Raw genomic sequence first — 19,329 nt, forward strand, 5'->3', positions numbered from 1 at the left:
ATGCAAGTTGAGCTATCTTCGGAAGCCGCTATCTGAAATGCAGAAGTTGGACATCTGTAGAACTGACAGCACTGGTTGTGGTCTGTGAAACACCAAATCTTGGAGAAGTACCTCTTTAGAAAGGTTATTAATACTTCCTTTGCCCACGTGCCACAATGATTTTCTGCAAGAAAGAAAAAAAAAAAAGCCTCCCTCATGTGCCTGCGGAGAGAGCTTCCTCCTCATCTGAAGCCCTGGCTTCCCATTCCTCCCTCTTTGCTAACACTTGAGCTGGCAGAACGTGGCTGGCCCAGGAATGAACCTTGTCCCCAAGCTGGTGTTCCAGATACTACTCTCCTTACCAGAGGTCTAATTTCGTGTCGTGTTCCAGGAGAAAAGGCAGCAGTGCTTGAGCAGGAGAAACAAGGATGTAAATCAGACTGAGAAATATTTATTGAGTGCATGCTGCTTGGAAGGTGTGGAAAGGTTAGGTATTGAAATAGGAATGGCCACGGGTTAGGTGGAGCATTAGTTTTCAACTCTGGATGCATGTTGGATCACAGGGAAGTTTTAAAAAATCCAAATGCCCAGGTTGCACCCATACCATTTACATCAGAATGTCTGGGGGGTGTAGTGGAAGTAGTCAGGCATCAGTATTTAATAAAGATCCCCAGATGGTTCCAGTGTGCAGCAAAGTTAGGGAACCACTGAAATATGCTATTGCCCTGGACAAGACCCAGATATTCTGTTTTCAGTGGTCTGCATTGGGTCCTAGGTGGGTCCTAGGCACTGGCAGTCTTTAAAAAGCTGCCAGGTGATTTCAGTGTGCAAAGTTGATTCAAGTAAATAATAAAGGGAAAGGCATGTGGGCATTATCAAGATGCCCACAGCTGGTGGTCTTTTCCCATCTATATGGTCTGTATCGCTCACAAGATGGAGCTTTTGTGGAGGGAGAATGAGTTTTGGTGGATTTCAGAGACAGCTGGTGACGGTAGACACCAGATGCTGACCACTTAGTAGCCTATCAAGGAAAATGCATTGGAGAGAAAACAAAACTTCCTTAGAACCAGGAGTGAAGGCCAAAAATGGTGTAATCCTCTGCTCTATGTCACCAAGCTTTAAGGTCTCAAAAACAGTTTTAAAGTAATCCCAAGTGCTCTTAGGATCTGCATGTGTACAGGCTTCAGGTATGGCTGTTTCCAGGGGTTTGGGGGTAGATGCCATTTGGCTCTCTATTAATCCTCCTTTGGAGTGCCTCAACTCTGGGGCTACTTCTACAAAGCACTGAGCAATTTCCCCATTTCCTTCTTTCCTTCTCAATACTTTTATTTCTTCTCAGAAGCATAAGTGGCTACAGACATAAGGTAAACATGGGGTCCCTGCAGTTCCCATCTTACCTCCCTGACCCTACCTCCTTCCCCAACTAGAGTCTCATTTTCACAGCTCTTCTTTTTTTGTCCCTAGGTTCTTCCACTCCAACTGGTCCAGTGGATTTCTTTTCATCTCATTCTTGTCTTGGGATTCTGCCTTCCTGGCCTCCAGGACTTCATCTCTCTGCCCTGCGCTCTGGGGCTGGTATTCTCCATAAGCAAACAGTGCTGATGGCGCAGAGGCGACACCTCCCTTCTACTCCTGTTCTTTTCAGCTTTGGTTTGCTCTCAAGACATGTGGGTAGTGGTGACAGTTCATGTCATGGTTCTTATGTTTTCTGAAACTTCTTCTTTGGGGACATATTTTTTATCTTTTGCTTACATCATTTCTAAAATTCTTCCTAGTAATTTTTTGTTAAATCCAGACTTAGTGTTCTCAGCTCATGTATATCACTGGAAGAACTTTGATCCTGGCAATAAGGATTTACAGGCTGTGACTTAAAGGCTGGGTCCTGATAGTTTAACTCGACAATGTTCTAGAGACAACACTGATGAAGGGCATTAATTGTGATGGAGGGTTGGTGAGGAGGTCATGCTTCCTACTAGGAAGATAAAAATTCAGCATCATAGGAATCTGGAGAGGAAGATAAATCTTGTTTATTCAAACAAAGTGAATTGAGGGGAGACACTAATCGATGCTACAAGTTTTGCATTAACTATTAACATCTTTATGGATTTTCTGAAAGACTTAAATTTACTTAAACCCCACAAAAGTTGTATTTTGAATATAAGTGAGGGTAGAAAAAGAGAACCCAGAAGAATCTAAAACTTCTTAGTAGAGTGGGAACTAAATAATAAAGATCATGTTTTATCAAATGTAATTATGTCTGAAAACCAGTCTGCAGTTAGGAGCTCTCATTTCTATTCTCAGCTCTAACACTGACTCATCATATGGTTTGAAGCAAGTCACTAAACAACTTTGGACCTCAGCTTCTCCAGTTGAAAAAATGACAATTAAAATACTAGATAGAGGAACTAGCATTTATGGAGCAACTGCTCTATGTCAATGTGCTAAGTGCTTTATATTATGTTGCAGTATTTCTTTAAGCAAATATTTGTTGACCACCCAGTGTGTACAGGACATTGTGCCTGGCCTCAGGGAACAAAGCAAAGACCTTGCTCCCTTAGAGCTTAAGTTCCATTTGGGTTGGGTGATAATAAATGAAAAAGAAAGAAAGAAAGGAAGAAAGAAGGAAAGAAAGAAAGAACGAAGGAGAGAAAGAAAGAACGAAGGAGAGGAAGAAAGAAAGAAAGAAAGAAAGAAAGAAAGAAAGAAAGAAAGAAAGAAAGAAAGAAAGAAAGAAAGAAAGAAAGAAAGAAAGAAAGAAAAAGAAAGGAAGGACAAGATACTCTCAAATAGTCACAAGTGCTATATAGATAATAACACCAGATCATGTGATAGAAAGTAACCTGGGGACAGGGTTACTTATGTAAGGTGGGAAGTGACATTGGAATTGGGACCTGAACAGCAGGAGCAGCTTGCAGAGCCCAGAGTCCATGGGACAAGATGTAGAGAAGAGAGTTCCAGGTAGGCATTAAGTGCAAAGGCCCGATGCAGGTAGGAGCTTACATTGTTTGGAAGGCCAGGTGACTGTAGGAGAGTGAAAGGGTGGGTGGTAGGAAGAAGTGATCACTGGGTAAGATGAGATTAGAGAGGTAGGCAGGAGCCCGACTGCAGTGGCTTTGGGGCTGTGGAAAGGTATTTGAGCTTTATTCTGATTGGCCTGATTTATATTTTTTAAAGAAAATCACTTGGGGTGTATTAAGGAACATGACTGTAGTGGTGCAAGAATGGAAGCAGAGACAACAGTAGGGAGGCTGTTGTCTTATCTAGGTGAGAGAAGAAACTTTTCTGTGAAGGGTCAGATAGTAAATATGTTAAGCTCTCTTCCACACATTCTGTTTCTCCCCCTCACTCTCCTGATCCTCCGCCTCCTTCTTTTCTAACAACCCTCTACAAATGTAGAAACATTCTTGGCTCTTGGGTGATACAAAAACAGGAGGTTGCCTGCTGGATTAGGCCTGACCAGCTGGGCAGTAGTATGCCGACCCCTAGCTTAGAGAGAAGTAGAAACTGATCAGCATATATTTAGGACACAGAACTGGTAGGACTTGCTGATGAACTGGCTCTGTGCGGGGTAGGGTTAAGAGAAAGAGGAAACAAGGATGGCCTCAGTGAAGAAGTAGAAAGTGGTGTCATTTACTAAGATGGGGAAGCAACAGATTTGGGAATAGGGGGAGAGGGGATATCAAGAGTTAAGTATGAGTTGCCTATTAGTCATTCAAGTGGAGATGTCAAGTAGGGAGCCTGATATAGACTCTGGAGTTTAGGGGAGAGGTCAGGGCTGGATATTCACATTTGGGAGTTATCAGTCTATGGATGCATTTAAAGTCATGGACTGGATGAGATCACACAGAGTGCAGTGCAGAGGTTCCAGGACCAGCTCCTGGGGGACTCTAGAACTTAGAGGACCCATAGAAAAGGTCCTTGGAATCACTTTCTGGGTCAAAGAGTATGACACATGACAAATTGTTTTCCAAAAGGGTCTTTTGCCTCTTCACAGAACGCATCTTGTTTTAGCTATTCAAATACACCCTGTGAGTGGGACTGTACAAACGAATGGGCGGGGGCACTGGAGTTAGGAATCCTTGACAGCTTTTGCGTTGGAGCTGGGGATCCTCAAGCCACACCAGAGGATTAGGCTGGTTAAAGGAGGCATCAAAGGGCCATAGCTCTTCCAGGGACTTCCAACCACAGAATTGCCCAACAAGGTTATTACAAATGCAGATTTTTAATAAGAGCTTCTGATTCACTGTCTGGAGTGAGGTGTGTTTTAAACAAACTCCCTCTCATACAAACAAAAGTTTGCGAAACCTGTGGCTTAAGGATAGACTGGGTGGAGGGTGTGTCCTAGTGACATCTCTTCATCTCCAGAGTCTGGGGGGATGGGGGGGGTGGTGGTTCAGGAATCTTAGGTGAGACTGGCTGGGGAAGTTTCAGGATGATGGGATGGCAGAGGACTGTTAGGCCAGGAAAAAACAGTTTCTCTAGTTGTGGGACACTTTCCATTTGCTCTCCAATTCAGAATGAGGCCTTTTCCCCAAACAGATGTAAAATTGTACCTTGTTTAGCCCTGATGCAGAGTTCAAAAATTCTAGTTCCCAGGCTTCCCTGGTGGCGCAGTGGTTGAGAATCTGCCTGCTAATGCAGGGGACACGGGTTCGAGCCCTGGTCTGGGAAGATCCCACATGCCACGGAGCAACTAGGCCCGTGAGCCACAACTACTGAGCCTGTGCGTCTGGAGCCTGTGCTCCGCAACAAGAGAGGCCACGATAGTGAGAGGCCCGCGCACCGCAATGAAGAGTGGCCCTTGCTTGCCGCAACTAGAGGAAGCCCTTGCACAGAAACGAAGACCCAACACAGCCAAATAAATAAATTAATTAATAATAATTTTAAAAAAATTTCTAGTTCCCTAGGAATATCTACTCTGCCCTCTAGTTACACAGCACAGAGGGTAGATTTTTTTTTTCCCTCTGTCCTTATATGGAAACAAGATCACATTTTTCAATTAAAAAAAAAAAGATATGCGGACTTCCCTGGTGGCGCAGTGGTTAAGAATCTGCCTGCCAATGCAGGGGACACGGGTTCGAGCCCTAGTCCGGGAAGTTCCCACATGCCGTGGAGCAACTAAGCCCGTGTGCCACAACTACTGAGCCTGCACTCTAGAACCCACGAGCCACAACTACTGAGCCCACGTGCTGCAACTACTGAAGCGCGTGTGCCTAGAGCCCTTGCTCCACAACAAAGAGAAGCCACCGCAAGGAGAAGCCTGTGCACGGCAACAAAGAGTAGCCTCTGCTCGCCGCAACTAGAGAAAGCCCGCACGCAGCAATGAAGACCCAACGCAGCCAAAAATAAATAAAAATTGAAAACTTTATTAAAAAAAAAAGATATGCTCATTGTTGGTGAAACTGAAATAGTACCTACATTTTGGATACATTATGGATTAAATAAATTTGTTTGAAAACAGCTAAGGAATAATGGAAGAAATTTGCTGTTAGACCTTCTGCTAGGAGCTAAGGAATTAATCTTGCATTTATTGAACCATTATTTATTGTGCCTTCTAAGTGCCAGGCACTATTTTAGATTCAGGAAATAAAGCAATGAATAAAATAGACATAAATTCCTGCCCCTGACAAAACAGATAGCCTAGTTAGAGAGACAGATCAATAAGTGTGGTAAATAAGTAAAATGTATGCAGAAACTAGATAGTGATGAGTACTAAGGAGAAAAATATAAAGGAGGGAATGGGGAACAGGAAAGAGCTGGGGGCCAGGATAAGTGAGAATATAGAACAGGAAAGGACTTAAGAGCTGTGACTGAGGAAAGTAACTCAATTTCCCTAAGTCTCAGTTTCTTCACCTGTAAAATAATATGTAATAGCACCTTTCTGAAGATGGTTCAGGCCCTCAGACTGACTTTGTCACTTTTAAACTATGGGACTTTGGGTACAAAAGTTCTCTGGCTTCTCAGAACCTCAGTTTCCTCATCTGTAAAATCAACAGATTTCCCCAGCCTATGTCCCATGGGTTTTGAAAATGCCAAATGAGATCATTAATATTTGTGAAAATATTTTAAAACATATAAGCTATTATTTAAATGTAAGAAATTTAAAGAAAACACACACACAGATATTTTATGGGTTGCAGATCTCTTGCTGATAGTCAGCAGAGCCTCAGGACTGAGAGTAAACAATGAATTCGATAACGGCTTGGTTCTGATTCCCTGCACTGGCAGGGAAAAGGCCAGTGCAGATTATCAGGATGTAGTGAGTAGATGAGCAATCATATCTTAGATCAGGGATAAAATAATCAAACTAAATGTTCCTAAGTAGACACCTCATAAAGTAATCATTATATGATATTTGTCAAATTTTAAAATGCTTTACAGCTCCTTTATGTTTGTTCTTGTTTTGTTTGTGGGACTTCAGTTCCAGGAAAAGACTGAAAGAAGTTATAAATACAGAACAACTATTTAATTTACTAAGAGCAGACAGTCCATCTTCTGGGTATTTCTGTAGATGCTCAATAAACATGAATCGAAGTAGATAATTCTAAACATAGGCTGTGGAGTACTCCTTTTTCATCTTCCTATTTTCTTCAGCCCTGAATATTTGATAGCATCCCCATAATGGTTTGTTAAATCAATAAACATGTCGGTATGCATGCATGCTATAGTGTCTGGCACACAGTAGGTAGTCAGTAAATATGTGTTAAATGAAAGCATGAATGATTACCATGTAAATTTTCCTACTACAGACTAGCCAATTTGATCCCTAAAGTAATTTAAACATTTAAAACACACCAATACTTGCTTCCCCTGTATAACGCTTATCTGGTAAACTGCATTAGGTTCATCTCCCACAGTGCGCTAAAACAAGGTTTTATTCAATTTAAATACAGAATCCAAATTTAGCTTGAATAGTACCTAGCAGAGTAGGTGCTCAATGTTTGCTAACTAAGATGCACATTCAGAAATCAGTTATTCCAGCCCAAATACCCGGCTCAGGAGCATGAACTGGACACCTCCAGCTCACATTCAGCAGATGACCTCTACCCCTTCTCTGAGGTTCTGGCCCCCGCTCGCCTAATAGCCAAATAAGAATCTTTTCTCAGCCTCTCGAAGTCTTCCTCTCAAGTGCTCAATGTCCCAATTGTCACCAAGGCGCTGGGACAGCGCACCCTCTGCCTCTGCCGCACATCCTGTGCGCCTGGGAGGTTGGTGGGCGGGCCCAGCGATGGGCTTTGTGGCTGTTTCCTATTGGGGCTTGGTTGCTATGGTATCACCGACCTTAAAACTCGCGGGCGCTACTTCCGGATGTTCAAGGAGAATTGCTTCCTGGGCTGCCCGTACTTGCTATGGTCGACTGAGCGGTCACAGAGCTTAACAAAAATGAAACTTTTTCCGGAAGCTTCTAGAAAACCTCATTTAACCACTTTAATTTGAAGGCATTACGTGGTATCATATGCCTTCTTCCCTTTAAAAAAATTCACTATACATTTTTCATCTATTTGCCAGCCTCCAAAATGGCGCCGGCGGCATTGGAAGGTCAGAGGTGAGCTACGTGATCCCTCCCGGTTCCGGCGCGATAGAGGCCCAGGGAGGTGAACGGTCTCCGGCACGATGTCTGGTTTCTCTGGCCCACAGGCCCAGCGTGGCCCTTTCCCGTTAGCGTTGCTGCTTTTACTCCTGCTTGGCCCCACCTTGGTCCTCGCCATCTCCTTCCATCTGCCCGTTAACTCCCGCAAGTGCCTCCGCGAAGAGATCCACAAGGACCTGCTGGTGACGGGCGCGTACGAGATCACCGACCAGTCTGGGGGCGCCGGCGGCCTACGCACCCATCTTAAGGTGAGGTACTCGGTGGGGCGGGGAGAGAAGACCGAAGGCGTCGGCGAGGTAGCTGAGGATCCGAGAGTCCGGCGGGCGGAGGCCTGGAGCGCGGCCTGGCCTCCCGGAGCGCGAAGGGCGAGCCGTCGAGACCGCCCCCTCACCCCGCTCGTTGGCTGTCGCGGGGCGGGGCTGGGCGCCAAAGCCGGGAACCCATTGAAGGGCCTCCCGGCCTTGGCGGATGTGGTGACAGCTGAGCGGCGACGGCCTTGACTTTGGGTCCTTGTCGCGGTCCTATACTTGTTTTGGTCTTAGGTACCTTGAACTGTAACTAGGATCTCCAGAGAAGTCTTTGGATGCTGATTATGTGTAGGGACCGGCATCTTAAGACACATCGATACCTGCAGGAAAACGACGGAAGCACTGAAGCTTACTGTGAATAACAAAAAGCTGTTATTTCTTGAGCATCAGCTGTGTGTTAGGTCCTGTGCTACTGTACACGTATTACCATTTAGTTCGTACACTACCCTACGAAGTAGGTACTGTTAGCCTCATTATACACATGAGGAAACTGAGCCTCAGAGAGGTAGTAGAACATACTGGTGTCAGAGCTGGAACTGATTTTTAGTTTGGGAGTTAAGTAAGGTGACAGAAAAGTGCTGCAATCTTATTCCCTTCTTGTTTTTTATTTGTAATTCCTGTGATTGATTAAAGTCGATTATTGGTCACAAGACGGTTTCAGTCTCTAGTCCTTTCCTTTCTGGTACCCCAGAGTCTGGACTTAGCCAAGTTTTCAGTAAATTTCGGTGATACTCTTGGATGGTGACAACTACTACTATAGTGCCGTTTGGTCCCATATTACATTTAGGATGACCGGGCCTGATCTTTGAAACGTTAATATAATTTGATATATGTCAAGATTCGATTGTATTTTAGGTAATTTTATTCATTCACTATAAGCACGTGGTTTTTGTTTTTAACAGAATGTGTCTTGAACTAAACAGGAAGAAACATTTTTACATTTTAATAGAGCTTCAGGTATAAGAAGACCATAATTTATTTTTAAAGTATTGGAACCCAGTAGTGGTAACAGATGCAGTTTATATAAACTTTATTTGAGAGATATAAACTATTTTTAGTGCTGTTGCACAATGAGCCAGCCTTTTGTTATTCTCGTCAGGTACCAACCTCCTTTGGCCAAGAAAGAGATGATGGCATAATTTTATATGCTTAGATACAACATTTTGGGGGTCGTGCTTCTGGCTCTTCAAAGGATGTGTAGTGCATAGAGTGAGAGAATTTGAGCAATGAGAGTTTACTCTCATCTTTAGTGTTGCCCCCTCTGATCTGTACTTAGGTTTTAAAACCCTCCCGTGGCTCACTATTCTTCATCTGGTAAAGTGTAAATTTCCCAGCATACTCTGTAGCATTCTTCATGACCTGTTCCTGAAGCTTTATACGCTTTGTCACTCCCCACTTTGCATTTTACATATGAACCACCCTGAACAGTACCCTAAACTCACTTATTTTCATCTTATATTGTAATTACTTATATTTATAGCTTGTCTTCCTCATTAGACTGTTAGTATCCTGAGGGCAGGAATTATTTTCATGTTTGTATTTTCCAGAATGTCAAGCATACTGCCTTGCTTCTAGTAAGCACTGAATACAGGAAGCATATAGTGTAGCATAGTCTTATGGGAATTACATCTGTATCCAAGGCTGCTGAAGGGACCTCGACAGCAGGAGTCTGTGCATCTACATACTAGCATTTTACCATCACACGTTGCTCTCCCCATGTCTGCTCTGTTCTCTTGCTACTAGCCAGCTTAATCGGACTACTCCTGGGGTCCTTAACCTAAACACCAAGTAGGTAATGTAAATGAATGAATTGGGCCAGCTGTAAGAAAAACAGCAGTGATGTTAAATGGGAGATAATTGGGAGTAGTGGAAACTGTCAGTATGGAGTAGCCAGTACTCATCTCTTGATGTGGGCCTGTTGCCACATCTGATTTTTCAAATGAAGTCAGAAATCCAGATTTTCATGTGAAAGCTCCTGATTTTAAAATGTCACCAACTAATTCAAATCAGGTTTGGCATTTGTTTATTTTCAGTTTTATAGAGAAGAGTACAGTCAGTCCACTATGTGCACATTACCCAGATTCAACAGTTATCAGGATCTTGTCACACTTGTTTCATCTTAACTGTTTCTCCCTTCTCATTTTATGCTGAACTGCTTTAAAGTAAATCCTAGATATCATGGTATTTCAGTCCTTCATACTTCAGGATGAATCTCTTAAAAATTATGAACTTAATCACAATGTTATGCGGCTATAATCATACCTCACAAAGTTAACAATAATTCCATAATGCTATCTAATAATACCCAATTCATATTCAAATTTCTCCACTTGTCTCAAAAATATCTATTTAAAATTAATTTGTTGTATCACTCAAGTCTCTTTAATCTATAGCAGTCCACTCTCCCTCCCTGCCCCTGCCTTTTTTATATGCTTGAAATTGTATTGTTGGAGTCAGAGATCCGTAAATCACGTCCTACATTTTGGATTTGTCTCTGCTTCCTTGAGGTGTCACTTAACGAGTTCTTTCCCCCATATTTCTTGTAAAAGGAATCAGCTGTAAAGATGTAACTAGATTCAGGTTTATCTTTTGGTGAGGTTACTTTAAGGGTGGTATTGTGTACCTCATGTGGCATCATGTGGTTACTTTTTGTGCCCCTTAGTGCTGCTAAGATAGATCAGCGGGTTCAGTTGGGTGTATTAGTGTCCAACTGCTGCTATAACAAATTACCATGAACTTAGTGGCTCACACACACATTTGTCTTACAGTTCTAGAGGTCAAAAGTCCTAAAATCAAGGTGTCCGCAAGACTGTGTTCCTTCTGAAGATTCTAGGGGAGAATCCATTTACTTGCCTTTTCCAACTTCTAGAGACCACCTGCATTCTTTGGCTGGTGACCCCTTCTTCCGTCTTGAAAGCCAGCAGCATAGTATCTCCAAAACTTTCTCTCTCTTCCTTTCTCCCACCCAAACCTGTCTCCCTCCTCAGCTTCCATCATCTCATCTCCTCTGACTCTACTGCTTCCCTCTTTCCCTTATAAGGACCCTTAATTTAATCCACATCTGCAAAACCCCTTTTGCCACGTAGGATAACATATTCACAGGTTCTGGAAATTAGGCTATGGACATCTCTTGGGGGGTGGGGACATTATCCTGCCTACCAAGGTGGTAACAGCCCGGAGCCTCCAATGTAAAACTTCCAATTAATCTTTCACTTAGGAAGCCATTGATGACTTATGTAAATTAATTGTTTCATTAAGGTTGTGAAATGATGATTTTCTAATTGTTGTTCCTTTCATATTTATTAGCTGGAATTATTAAAGAATTCATCACTTGAGGCCATTTGGTTACCCTAAAATTTACAATTCAGGAAGGAAAGTCAGGGTAAGTGCAGAGTTTATCCCTTCTTATTGACAGTTTTCAGAGTAAGGAAGTTGCCCTTGTCATTTCCAGTGTAGTCTGAAGAAGGTTGTTGTTGTTGTTTTAAGTATTATACTGAGATCATTTTTTATTGTTGTTTATTTCGATTTTTGGAGTCATTGTTTTAGTCAGTTGCATTCGTTCTCTATGCTCACTTGTCTCTTTGGCTCCTGTGTCCTTTTGACACAATCCTATTAGACTTTGATAGCTGCCCTGTTGTGTGGAACAACTAGGTGCCCTAGGCTCATCTTTTGTATGTCAAACCCCTGACCTGGATGCAGCTATTCCTCCAAGAAGTTGTGGTTCCTTTTTGTGAGAAATGGTATTTTAGAGACCGTAAGTTGGGTGTCATTTTTAACAGTTTAATATACTGTGCAGGCCACAGAACCTATCTGTGGTTTGATCCCACTCCTTAGCACAGTTTAGCCTCTGTCCACTTAGTTCTGCTTTGTCTTAAATTTTGACCACTCGTGGCCCAGACTCTGCCTCAAGGATTCTCTCTATGCATCATTTCAGCTTCTGAGGTGTGACTCCAGAGTGCAAGGATCTGATTGGTTCAGCTCTTTTTTTATATCTAAGTCTCTGAACAGCCTGTTGATTATCTTCTCTTTGGTCATATATCCACCCCTGGTTTAAGCAGCCGTGGTTTGGGTTGAGGTTTGGAGAACTGGATGCTTTCTGAAGTGCAAAACTTGGCCAACTGGGCTTGGCATTTAGTTATTGCTCTAATTGAGGCAGTCTCTCTTAGAAGGATCTTTGTGAATGTAGTGCCTTGATAGACCTGTCTCGTTCATCATCTTCCTGTCAAGGAGCACCTTAATGTCCAATGAATACATCAGTGTTATCATGTATCGCTCTGTGTTGTAGTCTTGTGTTTACCCATCTCCTCAGGTAGACTTTAAGCTCCTTGAGCAGAGGCTGTGTCTCAATCATCATTGAAATGCCTGTGTCTAATACAGTGCCTGGTACATAGTAGGACTTCAACTTAAGGAATGAATGAACAAATGAATTGGCACTGTCCTAGCCTCATCTCTGATCGTTACCTCTTCCTTCCTCTTCACCTCTCTCCTCCTACTCCTGACTCTAGCTGTTCTGAATACCTTGCAGTTCTTTGAACACAGTGTTCTCTTAACCTGGACCAGTCTTTGCCTGTATACCCCTCTTGTGTGCTTCCATTACATCCTGTTTGACACGGCTTACTTTGTGAACTCCTTGTTGTTTTATTCATCTTTGTGTCTTCGGTTTAGGATACTGTGTAGGCATTGTTGTACAACTGAGTTAAATATCTTAGTCTTATTGAGCCTGGACCTGGAGTCAGACAGATTTGGGTTCAGATCCCATCAGCTCCGCCATTTAAAGGGTGTATGGTCTTAGGGGAATTACTTAACCTTTCTCTTTGGGTCTCTTATATGTAAGATAGGGATGATAGACTTCATGGAATTGTTAGAAGGGCTAATGGAGATGGTTTCTTTAATTGTTCAGGGCCCATTGTGGTGGGCCATAGATGTTGGTACTCTTCTTTCCTGTCTAGTGAATGAAAATTGAATTGCTTATCTGACTCCCCCGCCCTATGTCATTGCAGTGACCAGATAAAGAATATTTTAATGAGAGGAATTCTGAGTTTTTGTGTTTCTCCCATTCATTCAATAAATATTTATTTAATACTTAGTATATGCCAGACATACCTGGGGTTATAGGAATGAATTGCAGACAAGGTCCTTGAGCTCTAGTGGAGAACAAAGACAAAATACAAGTTAAAAAAAATACAATGTCAGGTAGTGATAAGTACTATAATGAAAAATCAAGCAGTAGGTGGTAAGGCGTGATTAATGGGGTAGAGTATTTAAGTGGCCAGCGAAGGCCTTTCTGAATAGAGAGAGAAGTGGATTGAAATGATGGGTGGGACTCTTTTGCAAAGATTTCTCCTTCAGGCCCATGTTGGGATGTGTTTTGTGTTAAGATTTCCAATTGAGGTTATCCCTTCCCTACTCATTTCATAAAATGAGGCTAAACCAGGCTAAATAGTTTCAGATTTAAAGACTGCTGCACAGAATTGAAACAGGAAGTACCAACTCATCATTCATAGTGAATATAGAAGTTTTCTCATTACTTCAGGTCCATAATAAAAGCCCGTTGTAGGGACTCAGAATCTGTGAATTGAAAACCACATTTTCATAAAGACTAGATGATACCATAATAATTTAATAGGTTCCAGTATCATTTATTATTTAGAATCCTTGTTAATGGTGAAAATTGGAGGATGAATTAATTTTAGGGGATGAGATGAGTTAGTTATTGCCTAAGGGTGATTTATATTTTGGAAATACAGAAAGAGAGCAAGCAATTGTGAGGAGATGTCATAATCATCACTGGAAAGAAAGAAGAGCCTACTGGTAAATTAGATCACTTATACTTTTTTTAACCTCTTCCAAATAATCTAATTGGTCTAAGGGTTTTTTTCATTGTCATTCTTCAAGAGTGCTGTTGCTATTAATAATTCATTTTGGTAAATGAGATTATCTTTTATTTGGATATTACACTCAGTTATGGTCCCAGTGTTTCCCAACTAGCTTACAGATGAGAATGCCAAACAAGATCATTTGGAGAGTTCAGCCTTGAGTCGTAGGCTTATCACAATTTAAGCATAAAAATTACCAAGAAGCATCTTGGCAGTTGGGAAACCATTGGCTTATAACATTTTTTCCCACTAAAAGCTGTATGAAAAGAGTGTGTGTGTGTGTGTATGCTATAGCTTTTTTTTTTAATATAAATTTATTTATTTATTTACTTATTTTTGGCTGCATTGGGTCTTTGTTGCTGCACGCGGGCTTTCTTTAGTTGCGGCGAGCGGGCTTCTCATTGTGGTAGCTTCTCTTGTTGTGGAGCACGGCCTCTAGGTGCATGGGCTTCAGTAGCTGTGGCATGCGGGCTCAGTAGTTGTGGCTCGCGGGCTCTAGAGCACAGGCTCAGTAGTTGTGGTACACGGGCTTAGTTGTTCTGTGGCATGTGGGATCTTCCCGGACCAGGGATTGAACCCGTGTCCCCTGCATTGGCAGGCGAATTCTTAACCACTGCGCCACCAGGGAAGTCCCTATGTTATAGCTTTAATTGATTTTATTTGGAACAGTTACACTTCAGCTCATGATTACTGTTGTCTGTACTGAGGGCTGATCATTTTCTGTTGGGAAAAATATGTCTCTTTCAAATTTACGTTTGATGTGACTGTTGTCCAGTGGGTTAGAAACAGGTCAATAAATAGATGGTTTAGTACAGAAGGCTAATTGGTACATTAAAATTTAATAATATTAAAATCTAGTTTATTTTTGTATTATATACAGCTTTCTAGCTTTAAATTAAAACCTGACTCTGTGTTTCCTTCTCCATAAAAGTTAAACAATGTGTTACTTATTTATTTATTTATTTATTTAGTACAAAAAGCTTCAGCTTTTTTTTTTTTTTTAAATCAGTCATCAGTTTTATACACATCAGTGTATACATGTCAATCCCAATCGCCCAATTAAGCACACCACCATCCCCACCCCACCGCGGTTTTCCCCCCTTGGTGTCCATACGTTTGTTCTCTACATCTGTGTCTCAACTTCTGCCCTGCAAACTGGATCATCTGTACCATTTTTCTAGGTTCCACATACATGCGTTAATATACGATATTTGTTTTTCTCTTTCTGACTTACTTCACTCTGTATGACAGTCTCTAGATCCATCCACGTCTCAACAAATGACTCAGTTTCATTCCTATTTATAGCTGTGTAATATTCCATTGTATATATGTACCACAACTTCTTTATCCATTCGTTTGTCGATGGGCATTTAGGTTGCTTCCATGACCTGGCTATTGTAAATAGTGCTGCAATGAACATTCGGGTGCATGTGTCTTTTTGAATTACAGTTTTCTCTGGGTATATGCCCAGTAGTGGGATTGCTGGGTCATATGGTAATTCTATTTTTAGTTTTTTAAGGAACCTCCATATTGTTCTCCATAGTGGCTGTATCAATTTACATTCCCACCAACAGTACAAGAGGGTTCCCTTTTCTCCACACCCTCTCCAGCATTTGTTTGTAGATTTTCTGATGATGCCCATTCTAACTGGTGTGAGGTGATACCTCATTGTAGTTTTGATTTGCATTTCTCTAATAATTAGCGATGTTGAGCATCTTTTCATGTGCTTCGTGGCCGTCTGTATGTCTTCTTTGGAGAAATGTCTATTTAGGTCTTCTGCCCGTTTTTGGATTGGGTTGTTTGTTTCTTTAATATTGAGCTGAATGAGCTGTTTATATATTTTGGAGATTAATCCTTTGTCCGTTGATTCGTTTGCAAATATTTTCTCCCATTCTGAGGGTTGTCTTTCGTCTTGTTTATGGTTTCCTTTGCTGTGCAAAAGCTTTGAAGTTTCATTAGGTCCCATTTGTTTATTTTTGTTTTTATTTCCATTACTCTAAGAGGTGGATCAAAAAAGATCTTGCTGTGATTTATGTCAAAGAGTTTTCTTCCTATGTTTTCCTCTAAGAGTTTTATAGTGTCCGGTCTTACATTTAGGTCTCGAATCCATTTTGAGTTTATTTTTGTGTATGGTGTTAGGGAGTATTCTAATTTCATTGTTTTACATGTAGCTGTCCAGTTTTCCCAGCACCACTTATTGAAGAGACTGTCTTTTCTCCATTGTATATCTTTGCCTCCTTTGTCGTAGATTAGTTGACCGTAGGTGTGTGGGTTTATCTCTGGGCTTTCTATCTTGTTCCATTGATCTATGTTTCTGTTTTTGTGCCAGTACCATATTGTCTTGATTACTGTAGCTTTGTAGTATAGTCTGAAGTCAGGGAGTCTGATTCCTCCAGCTCTGTTTTTTTCCCTCAAGACTGCTTTGGCTATTCGGGGTCTTTTGTGCCTCCATACAAATTTTAAGATGATTTGTTCTAGTTCCGTAAAAAATGCCATTGGTAGTTTGATAGGGATTGCATTGAATCTGTAGGTTGCTTTGGGTAGTATAGTCATTTTCACAATATTGATTCTTCCAATCCAAGAACATGGTATATCTCTCCATCTGTTGGTATCATCTTTAATTTCTTTCATCAGTATCTTATAGTTTTCTGCATACAGGTCTTTTGTCTCCTTAGATAGGTTTATTCCTAGGTATTTTATTCTTTTTGTTGCAATGGTAAACGGTAGTGTTTCCATAATTTCTCTTTCAGATTTTTCATCATTAGTGTATAGGAATGCAAGAGATTTCTGTGCATTAATTTTGTATCCTGCAACTTTACCAAATTCATTAATTAGCTCTAGTAGTTTTCTGGTGGCAGTTTTAGGATTCTCTATGTATAGTATCATGTCATCTGCAAACAGTGACAGTTTTACTTCTTCTTTTCCAATTTGTATTCCTTTTATTTCTTTTTCTTCTCTGATTGCCATGGCTAGGACTTCCAAAGCTATGTTGAATAATAGTGGTGAGAGTGGACATCCTTGTCTCGTTCCTGATCTTAGAGGAAATGCTTTCAGTTTTTCACCGTTGAGAATGATGTTTGCTGTGGGTTTGTCGTATATGGCCTTTATTATGTTGAGGTAGGTTCCCTTTATGCCCACTTTCTGGAGAGTTTTTATCATAAATGGGTGTTGAAATTTGTCAAAAGCTTTTTCTGCATCTATTGAAATGATCCATATGGTTTTTATTCTTCAATTTGTTAGTATGGTGTATCACATTGATTTGCGTATATTGCGTATATTGAAGAATCCTTGCATCCCTGGGATAAATCCCACTTGATCATGGTGTATGATCCTTTTAATGTGTTGTTGGATTCTGTTTGCTAGTATTTTGTTGAGGATTTTTGCATCTATATTCATCAGTGGTATTGGTCTGTAATTTTCTTTTTTTGTAGTATGTTTGTCTGGTTTTGGTATCAGGGTGATGGTGGCCTTGTAGAATGAGTTTGGGAGTGTTCCTTCCTCTGCAATTTTTTGGAAGAGTTTGAGAAGGATGGGTGTTAGCTCTTCTCTAAATGTTTGATAGAATTCACCTGTGAAGCCATCTGGTCCTGGACTTTTGTTTGTTGGAAGATTTTTAATCACAGTTTCAATTTCATTACTTGTGATTGGTCTGTTCATATTTTCTATTTCTTCCTGGTTCAGTCTTGGAAGGTTATACCTTTCTAAGAATTTGTCCATTTCTTCCAGGTTGTCCATTTTATTGACATAGAGTTGCTTGTAGTAGTTTCTTAGGATGCTTTGTATTTTTGCAGTGTCTGTTGTAACTTCTCCTTTTTCATTTCTAATTTTATTAATTTGAGTCCTCTCCCTCTTTTTCTTGATGAGTCTGGCTAATGGCTTATCAATTCTGTTTATCTTCTCAAAGAACCAGCTTTTAGTTTTATTGGTCTTTGCTATTGTTTTCTTTGTTTCTATTTCATTTATTTCCACTCTGATCTTTATGATTTCTTTCCTTCTGCTAACTTTGGGTTTTGTTTGTTCTTCTTTCTCTAGATCCCTTAGGTATAAGGTTAGATTGTTTACTTGAGATTTTTCTTGTTACTTTAGATAGGCTTGTATAGCTATAAACTTCCCTCTTAGAACTGCTTTTGCTGCATCCCATAGGTTTTGGATCGTCGTGTTTTCATTGTCATTTGTCTCTAGGTATTTTTGGATTTCCTCTTTGATTTCTTCAGTGATCTGTTGGTTATTTAGTAACGTATTGTTTAGCCTCCATGTGTTTGTGTTTTTTACGTTTTTTTCCCTGTAATTCATTTCTAACCTCATAGCGTTGTGGTCAGACTAGATGCTTGATATGATTTCAATTTTCTTAAATTTACTGAGGCTTGATTTGTGACCCAAGATGTGATCTATCCTGGAGAATGTTCCGTGCGCACTTGAGAAGAAAGTGTAATCTGCTGTTTTTGGATGGAATGTCCTATACATATCAATTAAATCTATCTGGTCTATTGTGTCATTTAAAGCTTCTGTTTCCTTGTTTATTTTCATTTTGGATGATCTGTCCATTGGTGTAAGTGAGCTGTTAAAGTCCCCCACTATGACTGTGTTACTGTCAATTTCCTCTTTTATAACTGTTAGCAGTTGCCTTATGTATTGAGGTGCTCCTGTGTTGGGTGCATGTATATTTATAATTGTTATATCTTCTTTTTGGATTGATCCCTTGATCATTATGTAGTGTTGTTCCTTGTCTCTTGTAGCATTCTTTATTTTAAAGTCTATTTTATCTGATATGAGTATAGCTACTCCAGCTTTCTTTTGATTTCCATTTGCATGGAATATCTTTTTCCATCCCCTCACTTTCTGTCTGTATGTGTCCCTAGGTCTGAAGTAGGTCTCTTGTAGACAGCATATATATGGGTCTTGTTTTTGTATCCATTCAGCAAGCCTGTGTCTTTTGGTTGGAGCATTTAATCCATTCACGTTTAAGGTAATTATTGATATGTATGTTCCTATGACCATTTTCTTAATTGTTTTGGGTTTGTTTTTGTAGGTCCTTTTCTTCCCTTCTGTTTCCCACTTAGAGAAGTTCCTTTAGCATTTGTTGTAGAGCTGGTTTGGTGGTGCTGAATTCTCTTAGCTTTTGCTTGTCTGTAAAGCTTTTGATTTCTCCATCAAATCTAAATGAGATCCTTGGGGGGTAGAGTAATCTTGGTTGTAGGTTCTTCCCTTTCATCACTTTAAGTATATCATGCCACTCCCTTCTGGCTTGTAGAGTTTGCTGAGAAATCAGCTGTTAACCTTATGGGAGTTCCCTTGTATGTTATTTGTCGTTTTTCTCTTGCTGCTTTCAATAATTTTTCTTTGTCTTTAATTTTTGCCAATTTGATTACTATGTGTCTCGGCATGTTTCTCCTTGGGTTTATCCTGTATGGCACTCTCTGTGCTTCCTGGACTTGGGTGGCTATTTCCTTTCCCATGTTAGGGAAGTTTTCGACTATAATCTCTTCAAATATTTTCTCTGGTCCTTTCTCTCTCTCTTCTCCTTCTGGGACCCCTATAATGCGAATATTGTTGCGTTTAATGTTGTCCCAGAGGT

At 40.7% G+C, this 19,329-nt stretch overlaps 1 protein-coding gene across 1 annotated transcript in view; it reads left to right on the plus strand.

The window, feature by feature from the left end:
- Window positions 1–7,512: 7,512 nt before the first annotated feature.
- TMED10 (transmembrane p24 trafficking protein 10) overlaps window positions 7,513–19,329 on the plus strand; it is a 49,609-nt gene continuing 37,792 nt past the window's right edge. Inside the window, exon 1 of the mRNA XM_068542322.1 lies at window positions 7,513–7,818. Coding sequence (XP_068398423.1) covers window positions 7,594–7,818 — 225 coding nt within the window. The 5' untranslated portion in view covers window positions 7,513–7,593. The remainder of the gene's footprint in view (window positions 7,819–19,329) is intronic.

The sequence above is a fragment of the Eschrichtius robustus genome, chromosome 1 (genome assembly GCF_028021215.1).
Source record: "Eschrichtius robustus isolate mEscRob2 chromosome 1, mEscRob2.pri, whole genome shotgun sequence".
Taxonomy (NCBI): domain Eukaryota; kingdom Metazoa; phylum Chordata; class Mammalia; order Artiodactyla; family Eschrichtiidae; genus Eschrichtius; species Eschrichtius robustus.